We start from the raw sequence: 25,764 nt of genomic DNA on the forward strand, positions 1-25,764 counted from the left end.
CCACAGCTTTCCACTGGCACAGGAACCAGAAAGAAATATTCAGATCTGGCTATAAACGTTTATCTTGTGTGGGAGGTCTTAGTATTGTAATATGTATTAGAACGTTGGTATTTTTCCAGTCAAGTCTTTCCACTTCCATTTACATATATTTAATTGTAAATATTCATTTTCCTACCTGAAGCACTTTAAATAAATATACAATAAACACAGTCTACATGGAAGAGGAGTGAATAGCTGAGGAGACTTGCGATGAGCCCCAGAACTGCTCCAGCCTTCACATTGCTGGTGAGGAGCAATGCAGGATGATCCCTTCTGAGAGCTTCTGGGGGGCCTTGTAGATCGAGTCGGTGATCTCATCCTTTTGTCTTACTGCACTGAGATCCTCCCTCCCAACCAGTAAATCATAGCTGACACAAACTGGCATCTGCACCAGCAGAAACAGTGATGGTTGGCCAAGTGATGTCCTCTTACACAGAGAAGTGGATTTCTTCAGAGCACAACCAACTGCAGTTTGCAGTCTTGTCAATACACACTCCTATTTTACAAGCACTGAAACACACAGGCCATAGAATGAGCAGACACGGTAACCCCAACTTTATTTAAAACAGAACTGCATAATGCGCAGAAACTCTCAGGTGAGATGTTGTCCTGTGACCTCAACAGTGCTGCTCACCATGGTCAGCAGGGGCAGTGCTGCCCTCAGGGGGACCCTGCTCCAGCCCCGTGGAGCAGTGAGGTGTCAGGGAGCCTGGAACTACTGAAGCTCTCCCCGAACGTTGCCCAGGTGCATGACAGCTTTCAGCAGGCACAAACCCACTCCTTGTACACACTAGGGTTATGGGGGCACTGGAGGAGTGCTTTTGTCCACTGCTGTCACCTAATGCAGTCCTGATGTAGGGCACAGCACCAGCTGATGCACACAAAAGCCTCAGTGTGTGACAGAAAATGAGTATTGTTTTTTGGGTGACAGAAAGCACGTTTTAGAAGTACAGTTTTCAAGTTGGGATGCACAGATTGAGGACAACTGGAAGAAGGCTGGAAGCTACTTTTTCACGATGAAGTAGAAGAATGGGTAACAGCATGGATAAGCATGAAAAAAGCAAGGTCTTATCAGCTGTTCTCCCAGGAGATGCAAGCTAGAAAGAAGAGAGAGACTTTTACATACTTGAACCACTCCTCAGGCATGATCAGAGGCAGTAAGTTACAATGCAGAGTACAGGTTAAGTATGAAACTTTGTCCATTAGTCATACTTGAAGATTTCCCACCTCCCCAAGATATCCTGCACCAAATTAACTGAATATTACTGCAGTCATAGTGACATACTGCTGCAGTGTGCATTTATTATTTAGTAACACTGCTTATCTGCTAAGAGACCCGGGCACCTGCTAAGAGACCCTTTGTACCACTTCCCATGAGAAAGTGATACTTCATTGCTACAGTACATTAATAGCAAAATTAAGATTATTTCCAAGTAACTGGATCCAATGCCAAACTAAGAAACTAATGTTTCCAGTTGACTTATGGGGCAATGTAGGAAAGATGCAAAAGACAACACCTTATGTTTCATGCTTACACTAATGGACCATGATTTGTTGTGGGGTGTATCTATAAAGTGAAAATAAGGTAAATGGTATCACAATACTGACCAAGTCAAGTCAGAAGAACTACAGGAAGTAAGACAGTACTTCTGGAGACCAAAACAAATGGAGTGCCTCTTCTGAAAGTCACATTGAGTTTTTTTTTTGCATAGATTAAAACTTTTACCATGATGGATCATAAACTGTAAAGCAGTACTTGTGTCTATCAGAAAATTCTATTTTATGTGTGAATTTGAAGTCTTATACATGAGGACAGATAGAACTCTCTTACTACATTATTGGAGACTTATCAAAACCAGAATGCTTTTTTTCTTGAGAAGATGAAAAGTACAGAGATAAGCAAGGAAATAAAGACTGAAGTTTTAACCAATAATATTTTTATGTGGTTATCAGAGGAATGTAATAATTAATCTTTTAACATTCTAAAGATGGTGTGAAATCATAATATCTCATCTTTTCTAGCCTCAACCTGCCATTCTTGATCTGAATTACAAACAATAAGAAAGGAGATGATTTAATGAGCAACTTTGTCATGTTGCCATTTTGCCTTAGTCAAAGGCAAATATCTAGTTTTGCCTCTAAACTAAAATGGAACAGACTTATGTTTCAACTATGCTTACAACTGAGGCAAAGATAAATGGAAAACTTAGGGCTATTTTATAGCTAGAACTAGTGTCTTCACATTTTCACAGAGACATAATCAAATACACACTGTTAAGAAGAAGCCAACACTGATTTACTAGAAAATAAAATCCATTTTGTGAAGAAACACACATGTATGAAGTTTAAACTAAGCTAAATCCAAAATGAAAAATTTCACTCACAATGGAAATAGGTATGCTCTTATTATGAAAGAAAAAAAAATGTCAGCATGATTTAATCATACTCTATAAATAGGCACTTCAATAAAGTATATATTTACACTGGCTTTCTGGATGCTAGGGCATCACAAAGTAGAATGGCTTTATTACAATGGATGGAAGATGGCAACTACTTAGAACCCAGTGCCAACATGGATTATAACAAATCCAGTGAGTATTTTGTTTTTCAATTATTCATAGAAAATTTAATCCTGATTAAGTATCCTTGGGCAGGAATTCATGGGTAGTTGATGACTGAAACCAACATTTATTTGAAATGCTTCTGTTAATTTAATCTGTGTATATGGCTTAATTATGATTGAATCCTCAATGTAACAGAAATGAATTATATCAGGATTAAAATTCTAGTACCACATCACCCATTCCATTTTCTTTGCCTTTTTTTTTTCTCCTTTAAAAGATGCAAGGCTGCTGTTTTAATTACCTTTATGTTGCTATGTATTCCAAGCCTCAAAAACTGTTAAAACCTTGGTTACTGGATGAAATTTTTAGTTACATGTACTTCTTTTTTTTTTAAAAAAAAGGCAGACATAAACCCTATTTACATTCCCATTAGGATTTTAACCAGTATGAACATTAGATGCAAAAAAAGGCTTTTCTTTTACACCCATGATAAAGGAAAGTTTCTTGCAGACAGTTGTGAGCACTTTACATATGCTTTCTAGACGATTCTCCCTTCTTTCTTTCCCCATCTTTTATACTGATACATAAAATGCATTTTCTCTAAAGCATAAAAATACAAAACCCCTTTTAGTCATCGTTATGCATCACACCAATTTCACAACTGTCCTATTTTAAATTTGTCTGAGCATGTAGATGTCTTAAGAACTCCATTTTATAAGACCTTCAAACCTAGTATTGACACAAAGTAATGGCATTTTTGGTGTTCGCGAATGGGAGAGAAAAGATTCATTGTACTCTTCTGTGATACAGCTCAGCACCACTTGTTAAAGAGTATCTATAAAACTCTGCAAATTATGGATTTTTAACACTCCACAATATTTTTAACACATTAATCTAGCAATCTTGTCAGACCAAAGGTCTGTGAAGTGCTTTGATATTATCACTCAGTTTTCCAGTGAAACCAATGTATCATACACTTGTGACAAAAATATCTGTATTTTCAAGTCATTATTGCACATTTATTACATAATGTATTCTTCCTAAACATCTCAGAAGTGATGTCGATTTTTATGTCCAGAGGATATTGTTAATGGCAATGTCACTGATGACAGTGAAGATACTTCCCAATATAGACTATGAGATAGAAAAAGTCTGTAGAGGATAACCATGGAGATGCATTGACAGAGGATAACACCTATGGTAATAATCTAGAGACAAAAAAAAAAAAAAGAGAGAAAGAAATAGTAAGTGAAAAAAACCCTCTCACTAAACAAGCCACAATAAATTTCTATCAGCATAAGTGCTTGAGGTTTAACTTTAAACCGTTTAATACTGCTGCAGTTATAAAAGACTTTAACATGCATTTTAAGTCCAGGAATCAGACTCTCACACCTGGGTGTTTTTAAATCAGTAGATAGCCCTGGGCAAGTCACATAACCCTTCTGGCAGTCTGTGTTCTGGGGAATTTTAGACTTGCAATTCACCACCCATGCAGTTTCACAAGCAGAGGTGATGTTTAGATATTCTACTCTTACAACAAACAGAGTGGGGCAAAAAAAAAAAAAAAAAGAAAACTTGGAAACACTTTGCACTAGCAGAGTCATGGAGCCGAGGACAGTGATTTATCAATCTCACTTAGCCAGATCTCTTTCAGTTCAAGTCTCTTCATTTGCAAAAGCTGTGTAAGGTTGTATTTATTGAATGCCTAAAGGTGTGACTTGTTTCCGAGAAACCACAAGTCTTCAGTTTATGTACAGGCAGTCCTTTAAAACACATGCTTTTCTTAAATAAGTATGGTATTTATTGATTATGCATTTTATTGTATTGAGGTGCATTTGAAGAAGCAAATATGGCTGAATTATCATAGTGTAGGTACTGCAGCTGCATATAATGGTTAAAGTTGCTCAAACGCAAGAGCAGAGTAATTGTAGTCTTCCTTTAGTAAGCTCAAAATACTGCAAAAATACTACTTTACTGATCCTACCTCTAGTGACTGACCTCCTGCCCTGAGGATGTTTTCATCAAGCAAAACAAGTCTCTTCATTAGTAACTCTAAAGGAATAATTTTTTTTCTGCCTAGATTTCCTTTTTTTTTTTTTTTTTTTGTAAATCAAACACAAAATTTAATTTATTATTTATATATAATAAAATCCTTTTTTCCCCCCATACATATCCTCTACACAAATAAAAGCTCATTTTCTGAATATATTTGCATACAAATGCACAGATGGTTATAAGCATAAAGAAAAGCAGCAAACCCTATGTTGGAATGAGGCAGTCAATCACCTGAGAATAGTGGTGCACTTCATCTGAACATGGCAGGATGCACACATGGAGTTCTCCAGTTCCCAATATGTTTAAGCAACTGAGAAACTCAGCGAGTCCACTTTTGTTTTTAACTGTTTAAAGCTTACAAACCAAACAACATATTTGGACAGTCTTCTTGATCTAAAGAATACAGTTCAGCTACAGGTTCCCTGACCCATTTAGCCACATGAAACTTTTAAAGGATGAAGACTAAAAAACAAACAACAACAACAAAAATCCACTGATTTATCTTTCTACTCTCTTTGTTAAAAGAATCTCCAAGGTGTTTTTAATTAAAAGCAAACAATAAAACAAAACACCCCCTCCACATTTTCCTTTGACTTAACAATCTCCCCCTCTCCCTCCCTTAACCTAGAAATGATTACCCTTAGATGATTCGAGCCCTGTATGCCTTTGTAAAATATGACTCACATTAGCATCAATGAGAGCTGTGTGACTAAGACTTTTCAAGTTGCTTTGGGGTCACAGGATTAACAGCCTAAGAGCATGAGTTTGCTAACAAACATTAAACATGAAGAACAACTACTATTCAAATTTCATCTCTTTTATCTTGCCTGTACATACCTTTTCTCTTTGATATTCTCTGAATATTACAGCGATGGTTGCAAGACATGGGTGGCACAGAAACCAGAGAATGCAAGCCTAAAAAAGAAGATGAGTGTAAGTTGTAAAATGACTACATGCCAGCTTAGAAGAAAGAGATGACAGTTACAAGAACTACATTTACATTTCTGTCTATTTTATGAACCCATTGTTTAATTTTCAATCAACATAACGAAAACCACACAATGAAAGGTGGGATTTCTATTTTAAAAAGCTCTATACTCCTTGTCAAATTAAAATGCCTACTTCAGAGTATGATGACAGGGTGCAATGTAATCAAATCAGACACTAACTTTCTTATGGAGGGAAAGCGTTTAGTGCTTCAGTCAACTGCACACCACAATAATATTTACAGACAAAGGGATCAGTTTGCTTGATGTAACCCGTACTTTGGCAAAGGTGATGTAGAACTCCCTTTTCAGTGTGCTTCTCTCCACTGTGATAATCTGGTACAGCCCAGCAGCCAGGGACAGAGCTAGGCAGACTCTGAGGCCAATGAGCAGCCCGCTCGCCAAGCCGTGGTGCGAATGGTAGCTGTGGTGATTTGTATCTTCAAACTGCTCCCAAATTAACAAAATGCTCTGAAAAATAACAACAGCAAAGTGCACTTAGAGTAAACCAGGTTACATTAACTCTCAACTGACCTTCCCATCACAGATTAAGTTATCTGGTAATGCTCCACTCTACTTGTGAGGGACTGCCATGCTAAGCAAAAAAACCCAACAAACCCTAGTCTGAAATGCTTTTTGCTGTGACCTATTACTCCAATTGCAGCTGGCAGGAACAGAGTCTCACTTTTTGGATTCTGTAACTTTTAGAAAGCTTGACAAGTTAAAGTTTCCTCTAATTTGGATAGAGGGAATGTAGCACCTTAGAAAAAAAATCTGAGATAATCACCTGCACACTCGTCCTACTCTGCAGGAAGACCACTGACATGATTTCACAGAGCTACAGGGAGGTGTCTCCTTTCACTTGTGATCCACAACCTGTAAAGCTTGTTTCAAAGGCAGGCGACTACGCCTTTTCTTTCAAAATCCTAACAGGATTCACTTTTCTTTTCAAAGATGGGGAAGTAAGAGGGTGGTGCTGCTGCCCCTTTTATACAATAGCCTTAAGGCTCAAGCATTCACCCAGGTTGAACTTGGATCTCCCACAATTCCCTTCTTTGCCTAAAGGATATCCAATTCACATCCCCCACCTCCTTGGAGAGTGCTGCAACTGCCAGGCTATAGGGTGTTCTTGGGTGGGCCACTCTCCACCCGTTCTATTGAAGCTGTGCCATTGTGGAGAAAAGAATTCAGCATCAGCTAGGTCAGAAACTGTGAGCGAGCCTGACTCTGCAAACACCTGGCTCAGAAACCTCCTAGGGTCTAGGAAAGGGAGTGTCACAGGCTCCAAATGCCATTCCAACATCTGGCCGAGCACTCAAGCCAACAGATAACTACATAAAAGATAGTAACCCCCTCCTTAACTCCCAGCATTGTATCCATCTGCTGTGGAATCCAATTTTCTGGGAGCACTGTAAGAAACAATACTGATATTCTCCAAGGAAAAACAGACTAACAAGCAATAAGTTTCTGAATCTTAGTTGTGAAGAGGGCAGGCACCAACCAGTTGCATAAAAAAAAATGTGTCTGCTGAAGAACATCTTTTCAAGACTCTGGGAATGCTAACATTATAAATTAGAATACACAAAGTTTAGATTCTCAGAGCATCATGTAGCAGTTGAATGGCATTTTAGAACTTGAATACACAGTGGAATCCAGTCCACCTACTGCACATATCAAACTTGCACTGAGGCTTCAGGTGCCTAATAAAGCAGGTTTTCTAAAGAAAGGTAGGCAAATTTGATGAATGAAGCAGCTCTGAAGGTCTTCAGAAGCAGATGTAAGGCTCAATTTAGAAATATAAATTAGTCATATTCCTTTCTGAACACATTCAAAGGCTTTCTCACTACATAAAGACAAAAAGGTTACCGATATTAACTCTTTAAAAAATGTGTAATCCACCTGTGCCTTCCAAAAGTGGGTGGCCTTGAGTCTCATCAGTTGAGTATTAGAATAATTTGTGCTTAGAATATCCTCAGAGTACTCTCCTGCTTCCCCCCTCCCTTACCTAAGGGGGACACAGCCCTGTCATTTCACAGCTGCTCTCACTTCAGTCACTCCTCAACTACCTGGATGGAAAGTGGAACGATGGGAAAGGGACAGATGTAAAGCATGCAGGTTTTCAACATCACTGACTACTAGCACACAGTCTGACCAACAGGCTTCATATGTTCTCACCATAATGCTCAGAAAAAAAGTAATTTCAAGCAAACATCTTCAAATGATCAAGTTACTTGACTGAGAATTCTGTCAAAGAGTAAGACTGAAGTAAGACAAAACCGCTCCTGAATCCCTGAGATACAGCACAGTGTTTGGTAACATTGTGTCTACAGCACTAGTTTTGACATGAAATTGATGAGTTCCTATCACAGAAGTTATTTCAGTCCAGTTAGAACATGCTTAGACAATGAACAACAGTTCTGCCAGTTACAGAATCAGTGCAGTCTTGTGAGCATTTTCCCTTTTGATATTTGCATTTGAGAACAGCCAAAATATTGAACTTCTCTGGACTGTATATATATTCTGCTTGAGAAAATAAGACTCCCTGAACTTATGTATAGAATCTTCCTGACTTGAGTGTCTGGGGAGAAGCCATATAGGCTGATGAACACAGAACTGTGATACTACTCAAAAAAATATCACTGGAACCTACCTTACCTTAAAAACCAGAGCTCATGAAGGCCTGAATTTTCCTTAGTCTACACCAAGAGTAACAGCAAAGAAAAAAGCCACTTTAATGGGAAGATGACAAAGAGCTGGAGTAAAGGGATCATGAGAACAAAGCCCAAATCCTCATAGGATAATAGTGTCTGACAGCAGAATGTGTTCTGGACCAGCCCTTTAAAGAGTGTAAACAACACAACATCATTCGATCAAAGGCTGTGTATGGTGACAGGAATGTGAGATCACAGAAGTCTAGTTTCCTTCAGCTTCATTAGATTATTCCAAAATAAGCAGACTGAGGTGTTAGAGGCAGAGAATGGAACTGTCAGTGCAACACAGTGTAAACATCGACAAAGTAAATGTATCATTGCCCTTTCTATGAGCTGGGGCTGTTCTCACTCACCTGGGAAAAGCAGGATCCTATAGAAAACTGTGCTATCAAGTGTTTCTAGGTAAAAATTGATTAGGCAATGAAGAAAAACCTTTCAATGAAGAAAAACCTTCATAGACAAGCATGATGTTGAAGTTAAAATCTCTTAAGTTGTGAAATATTAAAAAATAACAAAAATTTGAGAAATTAAGGTCAAGGAACCCTAAGGTCCCTTACCTTGACCACAGAAAGGCAAGTGTCAGCTCACTTAGCTGTAATATCAGGAACAAACTTAAAAACACCAGACATCAACATGCTGAAGTAGATATCAGAGACATTTTTTGTTGGCAGTGAGCAGAATTATGTTTGAGCTCTTAGAAGAAATCAGGGGGGACAATTCTAATTGTTATCCAGAACAACAACTGTGCTTAGGCTGTAGACAGAAGTACTGGATGAGAGAGGAAGCTAAAGAGCTGACTCACACTATGCTATGTCCAACATTAAAGTCACTGCTTCTTCATAAGATGAAACAGAATGACCATCTCCTTGTTTACAAAATACACTGTCCAAAATGCCTGACTTTATCTATATATAATCCTCACCTATCCTGGCTCACAGGGGACAACCACCACTGTCCAGTACTGGCCTTCCTCTTCAAATACTAGAGGAATGATGGCCATGGATATCATCCTGATGTTTCAGACATACAAGCAGAACCTCCACATCCATATGAAGAAGAACCAGACACTCTTCCTTTAAGTCATGAGAAAACAATTATGGTAGAATTCCTCCTTCCCTTCACAATGCCAACACTGACTTTATGACAAGCCAAGATAACGTATCAATCTCCAGCAAAGACAGGTTCTCATGGAACAGATCACACCTGAGAGGCAAGGGGAAGGGGGAAGCAAAAGGGAAATTAGAAGGAGTAGCAAGGCAAACTAGCTGTTTCCAACCATATCTACAAGTCAGTTATCTGATGTCATGCAGCACAGCAAAAAATGGTTTAGATCTAAGGTCAGAGGAAGAGCTCATTCTGAACACACCTAAGAACCCCTGTGTAGGGTCAAGTCTAATGCAGTAAGATTCTATGCCATTTTGATCAGCTTCAGAGTAATCAGCTATCTTTCCAGAATCACTGCCTACAGTCTGGTCAGCCCTGAAAGCTGAAACTGCTCAGGTCTATGTGATGGGAAGGGCCTGCCATCAATAAAGTTCTGTACAATGTTTGTGCCTCAGCAGCAGAAAGCTGAATGTTTAATGAATGCACAGCAGCCTGGGAATCTTGCGTTCTGTGGATGAAATAAAGAACAAGTTAAGGCAAAGGGAGATGCTACATGGCAAACTTGTCCCTCCTTTGAGATGTTACCTCTTTGCAGCTGCAAAGACCACAAGACATTTGCTGATTAGGAGGCTGTGTCCACCCGACACTGAAGGCAACCCATAAACATAGCCCAGAAAATTGCTTGTGCTTCTGAAAGAGCAAAAAGAAAAAAATCCATAGCATCAGTACCAAGAGGAAAAAAGCCCCTGAAAATCTGCTGAGCAATTTGAACTAGTAGCAGGCAAACAGGCTCAGATAGCTTGCTAGTCAAAACTGCATTTAAGTTGAAAAATAACATGTTTTCTCAGGCTGTCCACTTTCTTGACTTCCCTGAAGACGAGGACAGGTATGGGAGAATGTCAATAAAACTAACATGGTGCAATCTCTATCTGCTGCATTAGGTTAATGCACATTGTTTCCAGCAGCCTCCACATCAAGTCCTCAGAACATCTCTGATTATCCACATGAAGTTTGTCCAATCTCTGGCATAAGAGGAAGCTGGTTCTCCCATAAGAATTTCTGGGAAAGATCAGAACAGGAAGAAGGTTATTCTACATTTTCAGCCATTAAATGGGCCCACTGAGTGTTTACAGTAGGTCAAACATCCATGTCAATCTAGATAGACCAGTGAAAAACTGTCTAAATCCTGTTTCCCTAGCTCAACAGCTGCACTCTGTAATAAGGAGAAGAAATCTAGCAGGAGGTGTATTTTCTATGTACTGAACCATGAGATGGAAAATATCTTCTCTATAAGGGATACTCTTGGTGTAAGGGAAATTTTGCTAAAGACAGTAGACACTGATATGGGGGTGCAAAGCCACTTAGGCGATGACATATTCCAATATCCATATTGTGTTCCTACAAGACTCCTGCCGAACCTGACACTCCCAACAGTACCAGGAGATGTGGTAGAGCTGTGCCTTACTGGTGAAAAGTAAGATAGACAACTGTGTGCTAATGCAGCTCCAATGCTGCTCCAAGAGCCTAAAGATGTGTAATGGACCAGTCTTGGGGGAAGCAGCTCATATGTGTGATGCCTGCCCCACTTTTACCATAAGTAACAACCAAAATAAGATTATACTGAGTGTCTTTTCTGTGTATAGTAAAAGGAAACAACAATGAAAAAGTTTCCAGTCTCAAGCAGCAGAGTACTAACATACCCATACATATGCACAAGTGCAGAGGCATGAATGAAATTAAATACTTTAGAAGTCTTCTTTACTACCAGCATGTAAAATTTCTGGTGTTGGATAGGTTCATTCCACCTTATTTTGACGCCCATCTTTAAATTTCAACAGTCCCACTGACCTTAACAGCCTTTGGTTTATATTCTTAATTAGCAAGAAATGCCAGCTCCCAGCTATTCTTAATGTTCTAGGAGTCCACTTATTTAGTTTAGAAGTAGCACTAATTACAGATACTACCCAAATGGCACAAAAATCTCCAGTATAATCTCTTCCTCATTACTGTCTCCAGTTTCTCCCTGCTCTTCTCTTTCTCAATGGCTTTCAGATTCTCGTCTTTATGATGTGATTTAAAGAAATTTGTTTACAAAAGGCACCACCAGGGTTGAATGATTTCCATTAAAATTTACTTTTAAGTTACTGGTTTACTTAACTTTCTAATTTATACTAATGGAAAATATTTGAATGAAATTATGTGTCAGACCATTTGTATATTTGCAAGACCAATCCTGCACATAAACCTTTCAAGAATTCCCTTCCTTATATTGATTGAAAGGACCATTAGACATTCTATTTGAGTGCTTCCAAAAGGATGGCATTGATGATTTCCGTGTTTTCACGACAAAGGCTTTGTCACAGCAGCTTTTCTTGTCCTTCCTCCCATGCTGCTGGTTGTCAACCTGCACAATGTAGTTCACAATGCCTCAGCAGTACTGATTACAACTATTTATAGGACCACATTACAAATCGGATCAATAAAATAACTGTGCAAATTTTTTTTTTTACTTTTTTTTTTTCAGTCTAGGTTGTTCCACTAATCTGGTTCACAGCATAATGCTACAAACAATTGGCACAATCAGGAGTTTGGGAAACTGTGGGAACTTCTTAAGTGGTTTTACTGCTAGACAAAAAATATACTGTGGAGCTACATCTTAAATTGTTAAAGTAAAGAGAAGGTGGTGTTACCTATTAGACATACTGGGTGCACATTATGCTGTGGGCTTTTTTCCACTCTTGATACTCCTTCCCTCATAAAATTAAAATATTGAAATGATTTGGTTCACAGTTCTGTCATACTTAATAGCAGCTGTATACTTCAGTGTAAGAATGAATATGAAATACAAACCTGTGTAACAACAACCACTACAGCAATGCCGGTAGATGCTGGACTGGAATCCCACTGAAGAGGTCTGCCATGAGATTTCTTCATTCTGCCTATTGTCCAACCCATACACAGACTCAACAATAAATACAGCATTTGTATCTGTGAGACTATGTCACACACTATTGAAAACAAAAGAAAAATGAATAAAATTACAACAAAAATAAAATTTTGGTTTTTTTCCTATATCAAAGAGAAATGTTCTATATACCTGCAAACAAACGCTGGATGCTTATTCTTCTGTATCACCTTTTAATTTTGATGATTTAGATTACATGAGGTTGCTTTGCCACAAAATGTGGCTATTTTGTGGAGTTTTCAGTGACCAAACTGATCACTATCAGCTTTCCTGCAGTTATGCTGCAGATCTGCAAGAACACAGTGCCATGTCTTTCCAAATCCCACTCTTGTGTCAGAGTAGTCTGGGCTCAGGAGTCCATCTGCATAAATAGACTTATAAATGCTAAAGAACTGAAATCATATGTATGTTAATCATAGTGCAAATATGCAATATGCTGAAATGAACTCCCTTCTTCACTCTGAAGAACTTTTGTTCAAAAATCAGATAGTTACATTGTACTTTGAATTAATTGCACTTTGTCTTGAGGATGCAGTAGCTTCCAGAAGAAAGCACAAATATTTAGGACAAATACCACTCTGAGATACTTAAAGGGGAAAACATAATGAATAACCCTAACACAAACTTCATTTACATCAACAACTTGTCTGTATTTCATTTTATTAAATGCAAAGTACCTTTGCCTCATTTTGCTATGTCCATTTTTACTTCTGTTTGGGAACAATTAACACATACTCCATAAAGTTACATTCTTAATCAGTGTCTCAAACTTGTGTTTGAAGCTGCATCAGAATAAAGAAAACTTTAAGCTAGGGTATATTAAAGCCTTTATTTGTAGGCTTTCTGCAGCACTACTGACAGTAGAAAACTCTGAAGATTTCTTTCTGGGTGATTGTTAGCTTTAGACCCGGTAAGTTTTTGACTTAATGAACAATTTTAAGGTTGGTGTTGGGATCTGACTCCTTGTGCTGTCATAGCAGAAATGTAAAAGCAAAATAGATTCTTACACTATGTATATTGTAATTTTGTTTCAGAAACTAGAGATTGGGCACTACACACAGCAATGCTTTCTTTTTTGCTTCATTAATATTTTAGTTCAATTAAATTTGTTCCTTATTTGTAATTTTCACTTATACTATCAGGTACAAGAATAATATTTCTGTCACAAAAAAAAAGTGAAGCTCTACTTTTATAAAACTGGACTGTATTAAAAAAGATAAATACCACATTTACTAAAAATATTGGCACAGGAAATGTTGCCACTATACAGAAATTAGTATGGACACAAGGGAAGTGTGTCAAAAGAAGATCATCTACAATATTTCCCTGACATCCAGCAATACTAGCAAAATAAAGAGTATAAATCAGACTTTAGAATGTAATACTTGGGATATGCTTGGTATTCTCAGAGTTTACACATTTAAATGCTTCTTAGTGTATTAAGACACCTTTGCTGTTTGAGATCTGTCTTTTAGTAAATACAAAATTGGTAATTCTTTAATAAAATCAACCAGCACTGATTTTGGGCAAAAAAAAGGTAACATAATTATTTTCCAATTCTATCTTATTGCAGTACTCACTAGAAGAAGAAATACTACATGAACTAAAGGCATGTCAAACCAGTGTCCCAAATCTAAACTAGAAAAATTACTGAATAATTCTGTGTGTTCTAGGGAGCATTTTCTTTTCTGTCATTCCTTAAGATAAGCTGCCCTATAAGGTATAGCCAGACATCATCTCTCCATCATATCATGGATATAGATACTGCTCTGCTTCAGTGTGGTAACAATTCAAGTGGATTCCCACATAAATTTGTCTAAGACAAAAATCCACAATCAGCTTTAATTTTTGACACGCCATATACTTTGCTAGAAAGGAGCAAGGGTGAGAAAAATTTTAAAGATTACAATAATCCCACAATATTCAAGGTCAGTGTAAAGTCACGTTACTGAACTGATACCATAATTGTCTGATTTCATCACAATTCACCTTTTTTGACTATTCAACAGACATAATAACAGTCTTTGACTTTTCACATTTTATTCTTACCCAAAGTTAAGAGGATACCATTTGCAATGCTTCTGAGTGCCAGCATTATTTGTGTGATTCATGTGATTGGGTTAGGTGGTTAATTAGACTGAGGATCAGCTTTTTATACGTGGTAAAGACTAAATCATATTAGGAAAAGAATAACTGCTTGAGATGGTATCTGAACAGGTTTTTAGAAAGATATTCTGGCCACACTGCAATTAATAGAAATTTAAAAATTTATTTTTAACTCAGATTTCTGCCATATAGGAAAAATGGAATGATCATTTCCCTTCAAACTATACTACTTGCCATCAGCCATTCTTCAGAACAGTAATTGCCACTGAAGCTTTCCACATTTCTATTACTTCTGCTCTCTTACTGTTTTAGAAACCACCAACTTCAGAGACAGTAAGAAAGTAAAAACTTTCCTAGCTGAATTTAAGAAATTGAGCTACTGATTCAAAAATAATATTCATTATAATCTCATACAAATAAAAGTGGGCTTTTTGACTACAACACTTATCCAAAAAAAAAAAATTAACATGAAGCTATTCCCTCTGAAATTCTGGCTGGATAGTTAACACTGGGGTGGAGTTATGACTACCTCCATATTCTCCATTTTATTTCATGAGATGAGATGAGAAGGAATGTTTGATTATACAATTGCTGGAGTAGCTGCAAGGAGCTGCCAGCTCAAATGGTTAAAACAAGAAAGAGGCAATTATTGTGGTGTCAGGTGCCATCAAGAGGCTGATAATTCCAACTGCAGCCTTCTAAATGAACTCCACAAAGGGAAATATTTCTCTGTATAGGCTGTTACTCCCCAGCACTATCACACTACTGCGGTACTACTTTCTTGGGGTACTTCAAGCCAGTCAAAAGGGAATGTATTTGGTTGGAATGAACCCCAAATTCTTCAAACTGCAGGGAAAAAAAAAACCCAAACTACCCAACAACAATGGAGAATAAAGAATGGAACAAGATTAAGTTAGTGCATTTTGGAAAGATATGCTACAGGAGTTTAGCTCCAGTGAGAACTTGGAATATCTATACAGAGTGGAGAAAAATGCTTTGTTAGCATCAAACCTTCACATAAGCATTTTTGCATCATGCTAATCATAAAATTTATGCTGTAGAATACTTTTCGATTTAATAATTGTTAAATTTGTCAGTGAAATGACAAATTCATATAAAATATGATTAAGTTTCCTAAAAAGCTTGGCTTTCTAGATCTGACTCCACAAAACTCTTCAATGTATCGAAAGACCTGCTCAGTTGATATTCATGTCTTTAAGTGTTCGTTGCAAGGAATCTAGAGACAAAAAAAAATAGTTTGAAAAATCCTAAACAATATCACAGATATGTAACTTCAAATACAGTTATTGTAAACACATAAACAATTTTTTTTTCCTGGAGGAGTAACTTTTAGTATTTACATTAAAAATCAAATTATGTGATCCAATATCATAGTATAGTCCAGCAACAGCATTTGCTAATGTATTATACAGATTCACGGGTAAAATATGTAAGAAACAGGGGACAGACTCACATTCTGCCAGACTTCCCATAAAAGGAGCTCCTATCCCATCTCTAGAATAACTGAAAAAAGAACAAAAAGATTGTATTTTTAAGTGTGTGTGTCTTAAATGGGTGTTCTCTCTCACAAGTATATTTAGGTAATGATGCAGTTCAAAAGTCAGTCCTCAATTTTGCCACAATTCCTCCAGGCAAATAATGTACTGATTTTTACAACACATTGCTCTTCAAGTTTAAAGACTGAAAGCAGAAAAGGAACAAAGGTACCTTGAGAAATGCAGGTAGTTGGCAAAAGCTGAACCAGCCTGCAACATTAATGCAATTGTCAACACCTTTAATACACCATGCATAGGTCCACGCTTCCTAATTGTTTGCCACAGGGATTGTGCATATATGCAAGCAGTTATGAAGTATGCTAGGACAAGCAGGAAAAAGAATTCATGTAATCCTGTGGAAAAAAAAATACAGCTTAGTTTTACGAAGAAATGTTGCTACTAAGAGCAAATAACTAAAAAAACCATGCAATCATCACAATCTTTGGGATTAATACAATAATTGGGAAATACGTAGCAACTGTTACCCAAAAGTGGTAGTACACATAAAAGGTCTAAATCCTAGTCAATTTTATCCAAGAAAATCGGTGAATTTTATCAAAGAACTGATTATTATTTGATCTCACAAAGTGTTCTTAATCAATAATACCTTTTCTGAGCAGAGAGGTTTGCAGCAATTACCAGACTAGTATTAAGTGACACACTTTCTAGATACACACCAAACAATTGTAGCTCATTTGATTAGTAAGAAATACATTTATCAGAGGACTCATTTTTAGCTCTTTTTGCTTGTTTGTTTGATTCTGTAAAGGCACAGTCCGAGGTGAGACAAACCCCAAACGGACTTCTATTTAATCTTTTTATCCACTGGGTGTCACCCTTTCTCCACAAAAAGCAGCATAAGAAACACAATTGATCAAGTCTGAAAACTCGCAGATAAAGTAAAATAGCACAGAAAACAGTAATTAGTTCTTAGCATGCCTTCTTTTGTACTTGTCTAAAAAAAAAATCTCCAAAATTTTTTAGATTATTTATAAAATAGAAATCCTCTAATTTTCAGCCTGGCAGTAGTCTGGTAAAATGCTTCTCTTAAGACCTGGATCCTGGAAATCTTTTCTATTGTCACTAAGCTTTGCAACCCATCAGGAGCTCCCAGAGGGTCAAAGCCAGTGAGAGATACAAGCAAAAACAGGTAAACAAGCATTTCTCATAGAAAACTTGTTTTCATTCTCCAACCTTCCTTGAATGTGGTGTCTATAGAATCAGATTCTAAAAAAAGCTTTTTCTCCAGCAGCAAAATAACTCTGGTAAAAGCTCCCAGACAGTTCCCCCCAGAGACTGGGAAGAGCAAGTATACACATTTCAATATATGAGCTGAAAAACATTAGAACTGGATGAGTGCTGAATACTAGCTAGCATTATAGCTTCTTTGACTGAAATTAAGCATTTTGAACATACACACAGGAAAATGGGAGAAAAACAGCATAAGGTAATTAAGAGGATTAAAAATTCCAGGCCACTCTGCTTCTCTTGTACACCAATACATAAGCATGATTTATCAATGACAAATCTATCTATATGGTATAGATCAAATCTGTCTTTCTGCTTCAAAAGATACCCACTGAAGTTGGCAAGGACTTTGTAGGTAAAAGATATTTCTCACCATGATGAGTGAGAACTCTTGGAAAACTCTTTAGTAAAATCAGCTAGCTTTTAACAAACACTAAGCATTTATGATAGAACACTCCTTCCAACCACAGACAGAGTGTAGATTATTGGTTCAAGACCAAAAGGGGAAAAAGCTGCACTGAGAACCAACCATAAAGAAATACAATTGTCAACCTGTCTCCTTTAAGTTTTCTGACTTTCAAGGAACCTAGCTGACAAAGTAAAATATTTGAGATATCTTACTTCAAAGCTCTTCAAAATGCTACCTCTTCAGCTGCCTTTAGAAATCCTGGATTCTAATAACATCATGTCTTATGTAGAAGACCCCTGCCATATAAAATATGATTACTTGCCAGGGATCAGAAGTCAGGCCCCCTCATCTCTGAAGGCAAACATCTTATCACAAGGTGACAGCCTCAAGTTCTTTCCCATTCTTTCCTTATTATTAATTTAATTTTTGAGATGTCCTGTGCCACAGCTTAAAGTAACTCAAGTGAAGGAAGACCTAACTAAAACCTTCTGCAACTTCTCTCTGATACCCTCTCATTCTAAGTTTCTATGAAAAAATGACAAAGATTATTTCCCAGAGATCCATTAAATTAAAAAAGAGAAAGACAGAGAGATGAAATGCTCCTCATATCTTTGAAAGTAGAGCAGTGCATGTAGCTTCAGGATTCATGGCAACAATGCAGGTTTTAATTCTAAATTAACAGAGGTGTTCCTCTGCAACGCTGAAAGACATGGCATGTACAGCTCACCTTGCTTCCTATTTGTTAGATCTAAATACATACATCCAGCACATTTACACACCTTCTTACTCAGCACATAAGCTGTTCAGAGTTCTGCTTCCCAGTGCTCAGTCTTCCTACAGAATTAATACAAAGCTGAGATGCCTCTGTAGGAGGTCTCTACATCACTTTAGTGGGCCATATGATGCCATGTAGCTGTTTTGCCCCTTGATGTAGCAATTACTCCTTTAGCTATTACTCCTCTTTGAGAGTAAGTAAATTAACCTAGAATTCACTTCTGAAGGCCAAATTCACCAAATAAAAATTGTAAGTTTATAGAACTTAAGAAGTTAAAGAGAGAGGTTAAGTCTGATTATGAGCCTTGAAATACAGATTATTAATGTGTTACTTTCTTGCAGATTCTGCTAAGCATTCCAGCAGATATCTTCTTCCTTTCAAAAACTAAACTGCTTTTGTTCCCTCTATATTCTCTTGAGGTCATGAGTGATAGCAGGGCACAGCAATTAGGCTCATCCTTGGTATATTCAAGTTCACTCTGTATAGACTAAGCCTACGGAGCCTTTCCCTCACAACAGACCCAGGTGAATGACATGTTGATGAGGCCTCCCAGAGCAGTGATGCTACTCACTGCAACCCAGAATACATTAGGCTGGATTGTCCAAAGCATACAATTTTATGTAGGCATTTCTTTGGCTGCTGTCTTGATTTTTTCTTTAGATGTTTAAAGACTTAAAATCACATTTCTTATCATAACAATATAAGATCAGACAAACCTCATCTACAGCCTGTGACTAAGACACTTATAATGATCTAAACACTGAACTGAAATTGTACTGGCAAAATGTTTTATCGTGCATGTACTCCTGTTGCACAGAATCAAGTTTCACACATTTAAGGATTTCACTAATTAATTAAAATCAGGTATTAAGGTTACATTCAAGTGGAAGATTACAATTTCAGCATGTTCAAAATACCTATCAGCAAAGATTTTAACACTGACTGTCCTTGTGCATCTACGCTTCTAGTTAGTCAAGTTTTGAAAGTCAGTCTAGGGAAAGGAAATTATTTTTCTGTGATGACAGAAAAGGAACTCAAGTTTACTCTTTGTAAAAAACAGAATATGAAATATAAGAGCCTCTGCTATCCATTCCCCATGCTCTTCCAAGCACAGTAAGTACTGATTTGAGTAATCAGATCCTTAACTTACAAATCTAATTTTAAGAAAAAAAAATCTTACCAGATTCCCCTGCGCTAAAGTGATCTAATGGATTCCCTTCTGCATCTGGGTTTAGTAAGACCATTTCAAACTGAATATCCTCGGATTCAGAATAATTCTCCTCGCAGGTAAACTTGTCTACATAAAACACATACCATGTTTCCGGATAAGGAATCTGGGACACTGTCAGATTTTGCTCTGTGTGGTTCACAGTCACTTTGGAAGAAGACAAAAAAACAAAAACAAAACAAAACAAAAAACAAAAAAAACAAAAACACCAAAAAACAAACAAACAAAAAACAACAAAAAAAACAAAACAAAACAAACAAACAAAAAAAATAGGAGTAAATACTTGATTAGTTTGGTTTTAGAAAACACATCTTTGAAGATAAAACTTAAATCCACAGCATCATATACAGGTTATAAACTACACATAGTAGAAAACAGACTGAGTTTTGAAAACTATCTGTAATACCAGAGACCAGACCTCCAACTTCAGCTTTTGTTTCAAGTAGGTGCGGGCAAGCATTGGTGAGGATGCTGCATCCCACCTTTCAGCTCTGCTGGGAGGGCTCCCTCCTTCCAGAAGCCAGAAAGTGCAAACTATGTCCTTTGCTTAGCACATTTCCATCCTCTAGTTCTGTATTGACAGGATCAGCTACTCTGTACTACCCACTAGGTACTTCTGCAGCATGAAAAATACCTTTGTGAAATTTATTTGACTTTGCTTTCAGAGAGATTTAGAGCACCAAACAGAAACAGCTGCATATGAACTCAGTAAACAGCACCATGCATGTTTTAAAGGTGCAAATCAGTATTACTTCACAGGATCTTCTCCAAACTGTAACATACTGAATTTTGATTGACAGTTAATATCTGAAACCATTGTGTAATCAAACTGCATATTTCAAATCAGATTACATTTAAAAACAACTACGTAAGATACTCATGTTTCATCTGCTTGCTACCTTACTACTATTTTTGCCTAAAAACAACAGTTAACCAAGCACAGTCTCTTCAAAACAAACTCTTGATGCAAATGAAATCTATGGCTCTCTATGTTTGGCTGAAACTGCAAGAAACACAAGCACTGTCACACTGACTACTGAACTTGAGTGCTAATCAGCTCAATCATTTCTCTACAGGAGAAATAACAATAACAGAATAATTCACCTTAATAGGTAAATTTGACAATGGTTAAGGACGAAGAAAAATTTCATTTAAAAATCCACAAAACTTTTTTTTTTTTTTGTGAAAGGCCTTTTTAAATAAGAGCTGCAAACATACAACCTCATTTTCCCTAAATATTTTGTAGACAAAATTTAGAACAAGTTTCTAACTTGAAGCCTACCTGTGGAAAACTTCAATGTAATTCCAATAAATGTGTTTCAACTACAAGAAGTTATTTTCTGTTCTTTTAAGGTATGAACTGATCAACATGAGAATTCAGGAAGAATTGCAGTGTATGCATCCTTGCAGCAATTGTCATGAGGTACAGATTTGGACAACACACAAACCAGTATTGCATATGGTGCTTAATCCAATGAAAGGCAAACTGTGGCTGACAGGAGTGGCTTTACTCCCCATGTCACCTCTCAGCTGACTTCTGACACTGTTATTTGCACCAAGAGAAAGGATCACACAAAGTGTGTTAAATCAGTTTCCTCTGAAATCTGTAAGCTGACTCAGAGGCAGAAAAGCCACTGATTTTGCCGAAGATCAGCAAAGAAATCCAACTCACCCTGTGACCACACAATTCCTAACAGAGCAGAAAACAGTGAGTACACTGCTGGGACAAGTCAGGAAAGACAGACCAATGGCCAGTTATTTCAGCAGTACTTTTGTGCAGCTCTGATGAAGTGTAAGGAAACCACATCCCTACAAGTGACATCTGTGTAAGGTTTCACTATGACAAATGTTACACGATCAATCTGTTACTCTTGGGATTCTGACAGCACAAAGAAAAGCTTAAGTCACTTAAAACAAATTTGAATTAAGCTTCTAATACTAATTTAATTTCTTAGAGGAAAGTTTATACTTTAAGTACCATTATGATAAACAAACGGTGCAAAAATTATTTCAGTCTGTCTTCTAGTTATGTAACTCAATGCTTCAGTGTTTTACTGTTCTTTCACATTTAGATGGATACTCAAGCTTCATCCTGATTAGTTCATCTTTAATACTGTATTAAAAATTTTCTAACATGTTTTATACATGCATGACAGATTTGTGCTATCATGAGAATATAATTTTGTTTACTCTGCTTTGAAAAATGCCATTTACATGGAACTGGAGAACAGGAGCCTCCTGACAAGGGAAAAACGTTTCTTTGTGAACAAGAGACAAAAAGCCAATCTACATACTCTATACTGGTATAACCCTTAGCTCAAACATTAAAAACAGCTGAATGTGAGATTCAGCAACAAATATCAGTTATAAAAGTAAAAGGTGAAATAGCATTAAGTTATAATAGAGGAAAGCTAAAAAGTAAGGTAGCATGATGCAGACTAATTTTTACAGAGAATAAAGACTTATTATGAGGTAGTGAAAGAGCAGGTTTACAGGTACAAAATTACCCTTTTACTTTATACTTGGGCTACACACTCCCACCTTACAAGCATTTGCTTCAGAAGTTTAGAGGCAACTGCAGCAGGTTCCATAACTTTGCCTCTAGTTTGTTTTTCATTCCACTGCAATAAAAGTCACAATTCAAACTCACAGTCACAGCTCAAGTCACAACTCAAAAAGTCAAACATCTGACTGTCCCAAACATTCAGATTCTTTAATTCTTCGGTTTCTTTGTAAATTCTCTCTCATACCCAAGATAATCTATTTTATAGAAAATTTGAGATTAAAAAAAAACAAACAAAAAGAAAGACATTTACTCCAAGCAGAGCTAAAAATAAATCTCTGTACTGAATGGCTAAATGAAAACTTCAGCCAAGTATGTACCCTTTCTGAGTTGTGAACATGTGAAAGCATGAACTGGAACTGGTCATAAAGTTCGGCTGTTTCCACTAAAGCCATTGTTTGTCATGGATTTCATTTTCCAGCAGCACATTAAATCATAATTTGCAAACAAATTCTTCTGAAGTGATACAAAGAAAGAAATTTTATTTCCTTGTAGTATTTTAAATTGTAGAAGACCAAAGTCCTAGTTGATGCAAAGTCCAAATTCACTGAAATGAATAGTCTAAACACATAGATAACTGAACAGAGTTCTAAACACACAGTAACTCTTTAAGGAGAAAAAAAACCCAGTAACTCACTTGTCAGCTGAGCTTTAGAGAACTTCTCTGTACAGCTGTGATCTTGGACACTGTTCTCCAACTTCTGCCACTCCTGTGCTTGAAAGAGGTGAAGTCTAGCTGCTTTTGCCACAGCTACTGCTATGTTCTTGATTCTGACACACAGAACAGCATGGTCACCTTGATATTTAGAAAACAAAATCAACTATTCTGCCTTGATGACAGTTAAAGCAAAAAGTGTGGCACAGATTTCTCTTTTAAGTAGCTGCAATACAGTTTCACATTATCCTTAATTTTTTACCACTACTTCCTAGTTAAAGTATTTATGGTCTTTCAGAAACAATTTCTATGTCTCTCATTAAGAAACCAGTGAATGTACAATTCTCTATGACAGTATTTAAACAAACCTTCACCATAGCCCATGTGTCATTAACCTTCTCTACTACAAACAGCCTTCCAACCCCCTCTTTTTTAAAACAGACTTCCAGATAACATTTTTTCCCTTCCTCCCTCCCACCCCCAATGTTATTGTTTTCAAGTTAAAGACAGTGCCTCAATAACTTCTTCAAAGTCTAGTATTTTATGATCTCTGTGGCATGACTATGAGCATCACAGGGTAGCTCTTAAGTCTAACACCAGAAGAGCTTTTGTGAATGGCCTTTCACATTATGGATGGATTAGAGCTAAAATACTTAATTATAGATGACAGATTGATGACAAATTGATGCAAAGAAAATCAAACTTCAAAAGTGTTCTCTAATGTGCCAGGCTACCTGGTGAATCACAGAATGGCTGAATGGCCTGGGTTGGAAGGGACTTGAAAGACAACCTAATTTCCAATCCCCCTGGCTGTGGACAGGGACGCTTTCCACTAGACCAGGTTGAACAAAGCCCCATCCAACCTATCTATAAAAACTTCCAGGGATGGGCATCCACAACATCTCTAGGCAACCTGTTCCAGTGCTTCACCACTCTCACGGTAAATATTTTTTCCCTAATATTTAATCTAAACCTACTTTTTTCAGTCTGAAACTTGACTCTATAGACTGCATCTTGACACACAGAAATATTTTAGTCATTTTAGAACTAGGTCATTTGACAAAATTTATCTTGCTTGAGTAATTCCACGACCCTCAAACTTGTTTTCAAAATTTCTTTCATACATTGCCATAGACATCTTTATCCTAGGAGTATCCTAAATTAAAAGGTAGAATTTAGTGGAGAAGAAAAGTCAGTAAAATGTTCTATGAACTACAATTTAGCTAAGATTTTGAAATATTAACAGAAGGTTCTAAAGAAAGCTTCACTAAGACCCAAAATAGTTGTTGGTATTCATGTGGAAAGAGAAGTATTTCTATGCAAATATGCAAATCAATTTATACAATTATATCTGAACACCTACACCGCTCATCTTCAATTTTGACAGTCTTTTCTCAGATTTAAACAGTGCAGTTTTTTCCTTCAAATCTATTTAGAGCACTCGTACAGTTAACTTCTAGGACAGTGCTAATTAACTGCTTTCAAGTCACTTCATAAGCTATCTCCACCCTATCTATCATTTCTCATTCAGTACTGGAAGGTCATGCTCCAACTCTGTTTTGCTTATGTCACGTTTTCCTGCTTCCCGTTAGATTTTGAAGCACTCTGCAGAACTGTTCTGCCATGAAGCTCAATGGGAAAGAAAAACAGCTTAAGCTACTGGAATGCTGAGCACACAGGAAAAGCAGGCAGACCAGCACAGCCTTGCTGGACATGGCATTTGTCATGGCCACACACATCTCCTTCTGTTAAGTAAAACTTCTCTAGCAAGCACAGCGGGACATGCTAGGGCTCTCTTTCAGCAGGATAGTAGCCAGGAATTATTACTAAGTAATTACGACTAACAGTCAGAAATTATTACTAACAAGGAGTTTTTAACTCGGGAAAGAAAAGCCACTGGCAATAGCCAGGTGAGAATTTTACATCCTGATGCGCGGTGTCATCATGACCACACAGCGACGTTAAAAGCACCGCTGCCATTTGGGGGAGTTCCAAGAGGGAAGGAGCGATGCGTGTCGCAGTGAGAACCCCTCTGCTCTCCCGGACACCCGGCCGGGAGCGTCCGCACGGGCTGCGGGACACGAAGGGAGGCACAGCGCTGCCCTGCTCTGCTGCCCTCCGCGACCCACAGCGCGGGAGGGGCTGCTGCCAGCTGTGCACCCGGGGCCGCCCCGCCGTGCTCCGGCCACGTCCTGCCTGCCGCTGGCCGCGATCCCCGGCCCCGCTCCGGCGCTGCCCGGCAGCGGATCGGACCTGTTGCACGTCCCGGCAGAGGAGAGAGAGAAGGAGGAAAAGAGGGAAAGAGAGTACGAAGGAGAGAAGTAGGGAAGGACGGAGAGCTGCAGGGCTGAGCCCGCTCCCCACCCCGCGGCCCCTCCGGCCGCCACCGGTCCCCCCGCGCCACAACGGTTCCTCACAGCCGCCCCCTTCCCCACGGCCGCGTTCCAGGACGGCACAGCCGCTGCTGCCCCGCTCTCCTGCCCTCGGGGCACCCACCGTGGAACTGGAAGCGCGCCACGGGCCGCCACGGCTCCCGGCGGGCAGCGGCGCTGGCGAAGCCGCCCCGCAGCGTCTTGCCCCCGGCGAGGCCCCAGCAGCAGCAGCAGCCGGCGGCGGCGCTGAGCAGCCACAGCAGCCGCCACCGCATCCCCGGAGCGCCGGACACCGGGACCCTCCTTCCCCCGCCCGCAATGCCCCCGCCGGGTCACGTGACACCGCCGCCGGGTTAGGCGCGAGCGGGAGGGCGGGAGCGGCGAGAGAGCCAATGAAAGAGCGCGCCAGCACCTGGGGGCGTGACCGA

At 38.3% G+C, this 25,764-nt stretch overlaps 1 protein-coding gene across 2 annotated transcripts; it reads right to left on the reverse strand.

Moving 5' to 3' along the window:
• Nucleotides 1-3,596: 3,596 nt before the first annotated feature.
• GPR180 (G protein-coupled receptor 180) lies at nt 3,597-25,692 on the reverse strand. 2 transcript variants are annotated; one of them, XM_053936111.1, is made up of 10 exons: nt 25,461-25,692; nt 22,947-23,105; nt 19,699-19,893; nt 16,259-16,439; nt 16,005-16,054; nt 12,310-12,467; nt 10,045-10,149; nt 5,924-6,115; nt 5,496-5,573; nt 3,597-3,811 (listed from the first exon to the last, which is right to left on the reverse strand). In XM_053936111.1, exons 1-10 carry the CDS (start codon nt 25,609-25,611, stop codon nt 3,653-3,655), a joined length of 1,428 nt encoding a protein of 475 aa, XP_053792086.1. In that variant the 5' UTR covers nt 25,612-25,692; the 3' UTR covers nt 3,597-3,652. The 2 variants fall into 2 exon arrangements, with proteins under 2 accessions (XP_053792086.1, XP_053792087.1); XM_053936112.1 differs by lacking the exon at nt 10,045-10,149 and having other exon boundaries at nt 25,461-25,688.
• Between the last annotated feature and the right edge of the window lie 72 nt (nt 25,693-25,764).

Source organism: Vidua chalybeata, chromosome 2 (assembly GCF_026979565.1).
Source record: "Vidua chalybeata isolate OUT-0048 chromosome 2, bVidCha1 merged haplotype, whole genome shotgun sequence".
NCBI lineage: Eukaryota > Metazoa > Chordata > Aves > Passeriformes > Viduidae > Vidua > Vidua chalybeata.

Bases quoted from the DNA above. Each gene is read 5' to 3' on its own strand.
- GPR180 (XM_053936111.1), bottom strand. From the start codon at position 25,611: ATGCGGTGGCGGCTGCTGTGGCTGCTCAGCGCCGCCGCCGGCTGCTGC. The intron at 6,116-10,044 runs GTAACATCTCAA...GTTATTTTTCAG, and splicing joins GTCTTTGCAGCTGCAAAGAG to AGCATTTTGTTAATTTGGGA. The intron at 5,574-5,923 runs GTACGGGTTACA...CTTCTTTTTTAG, and splicing joins TCTACATCACCTTTGCCAAA to GCTTGCATTCTCTGGTTTCT.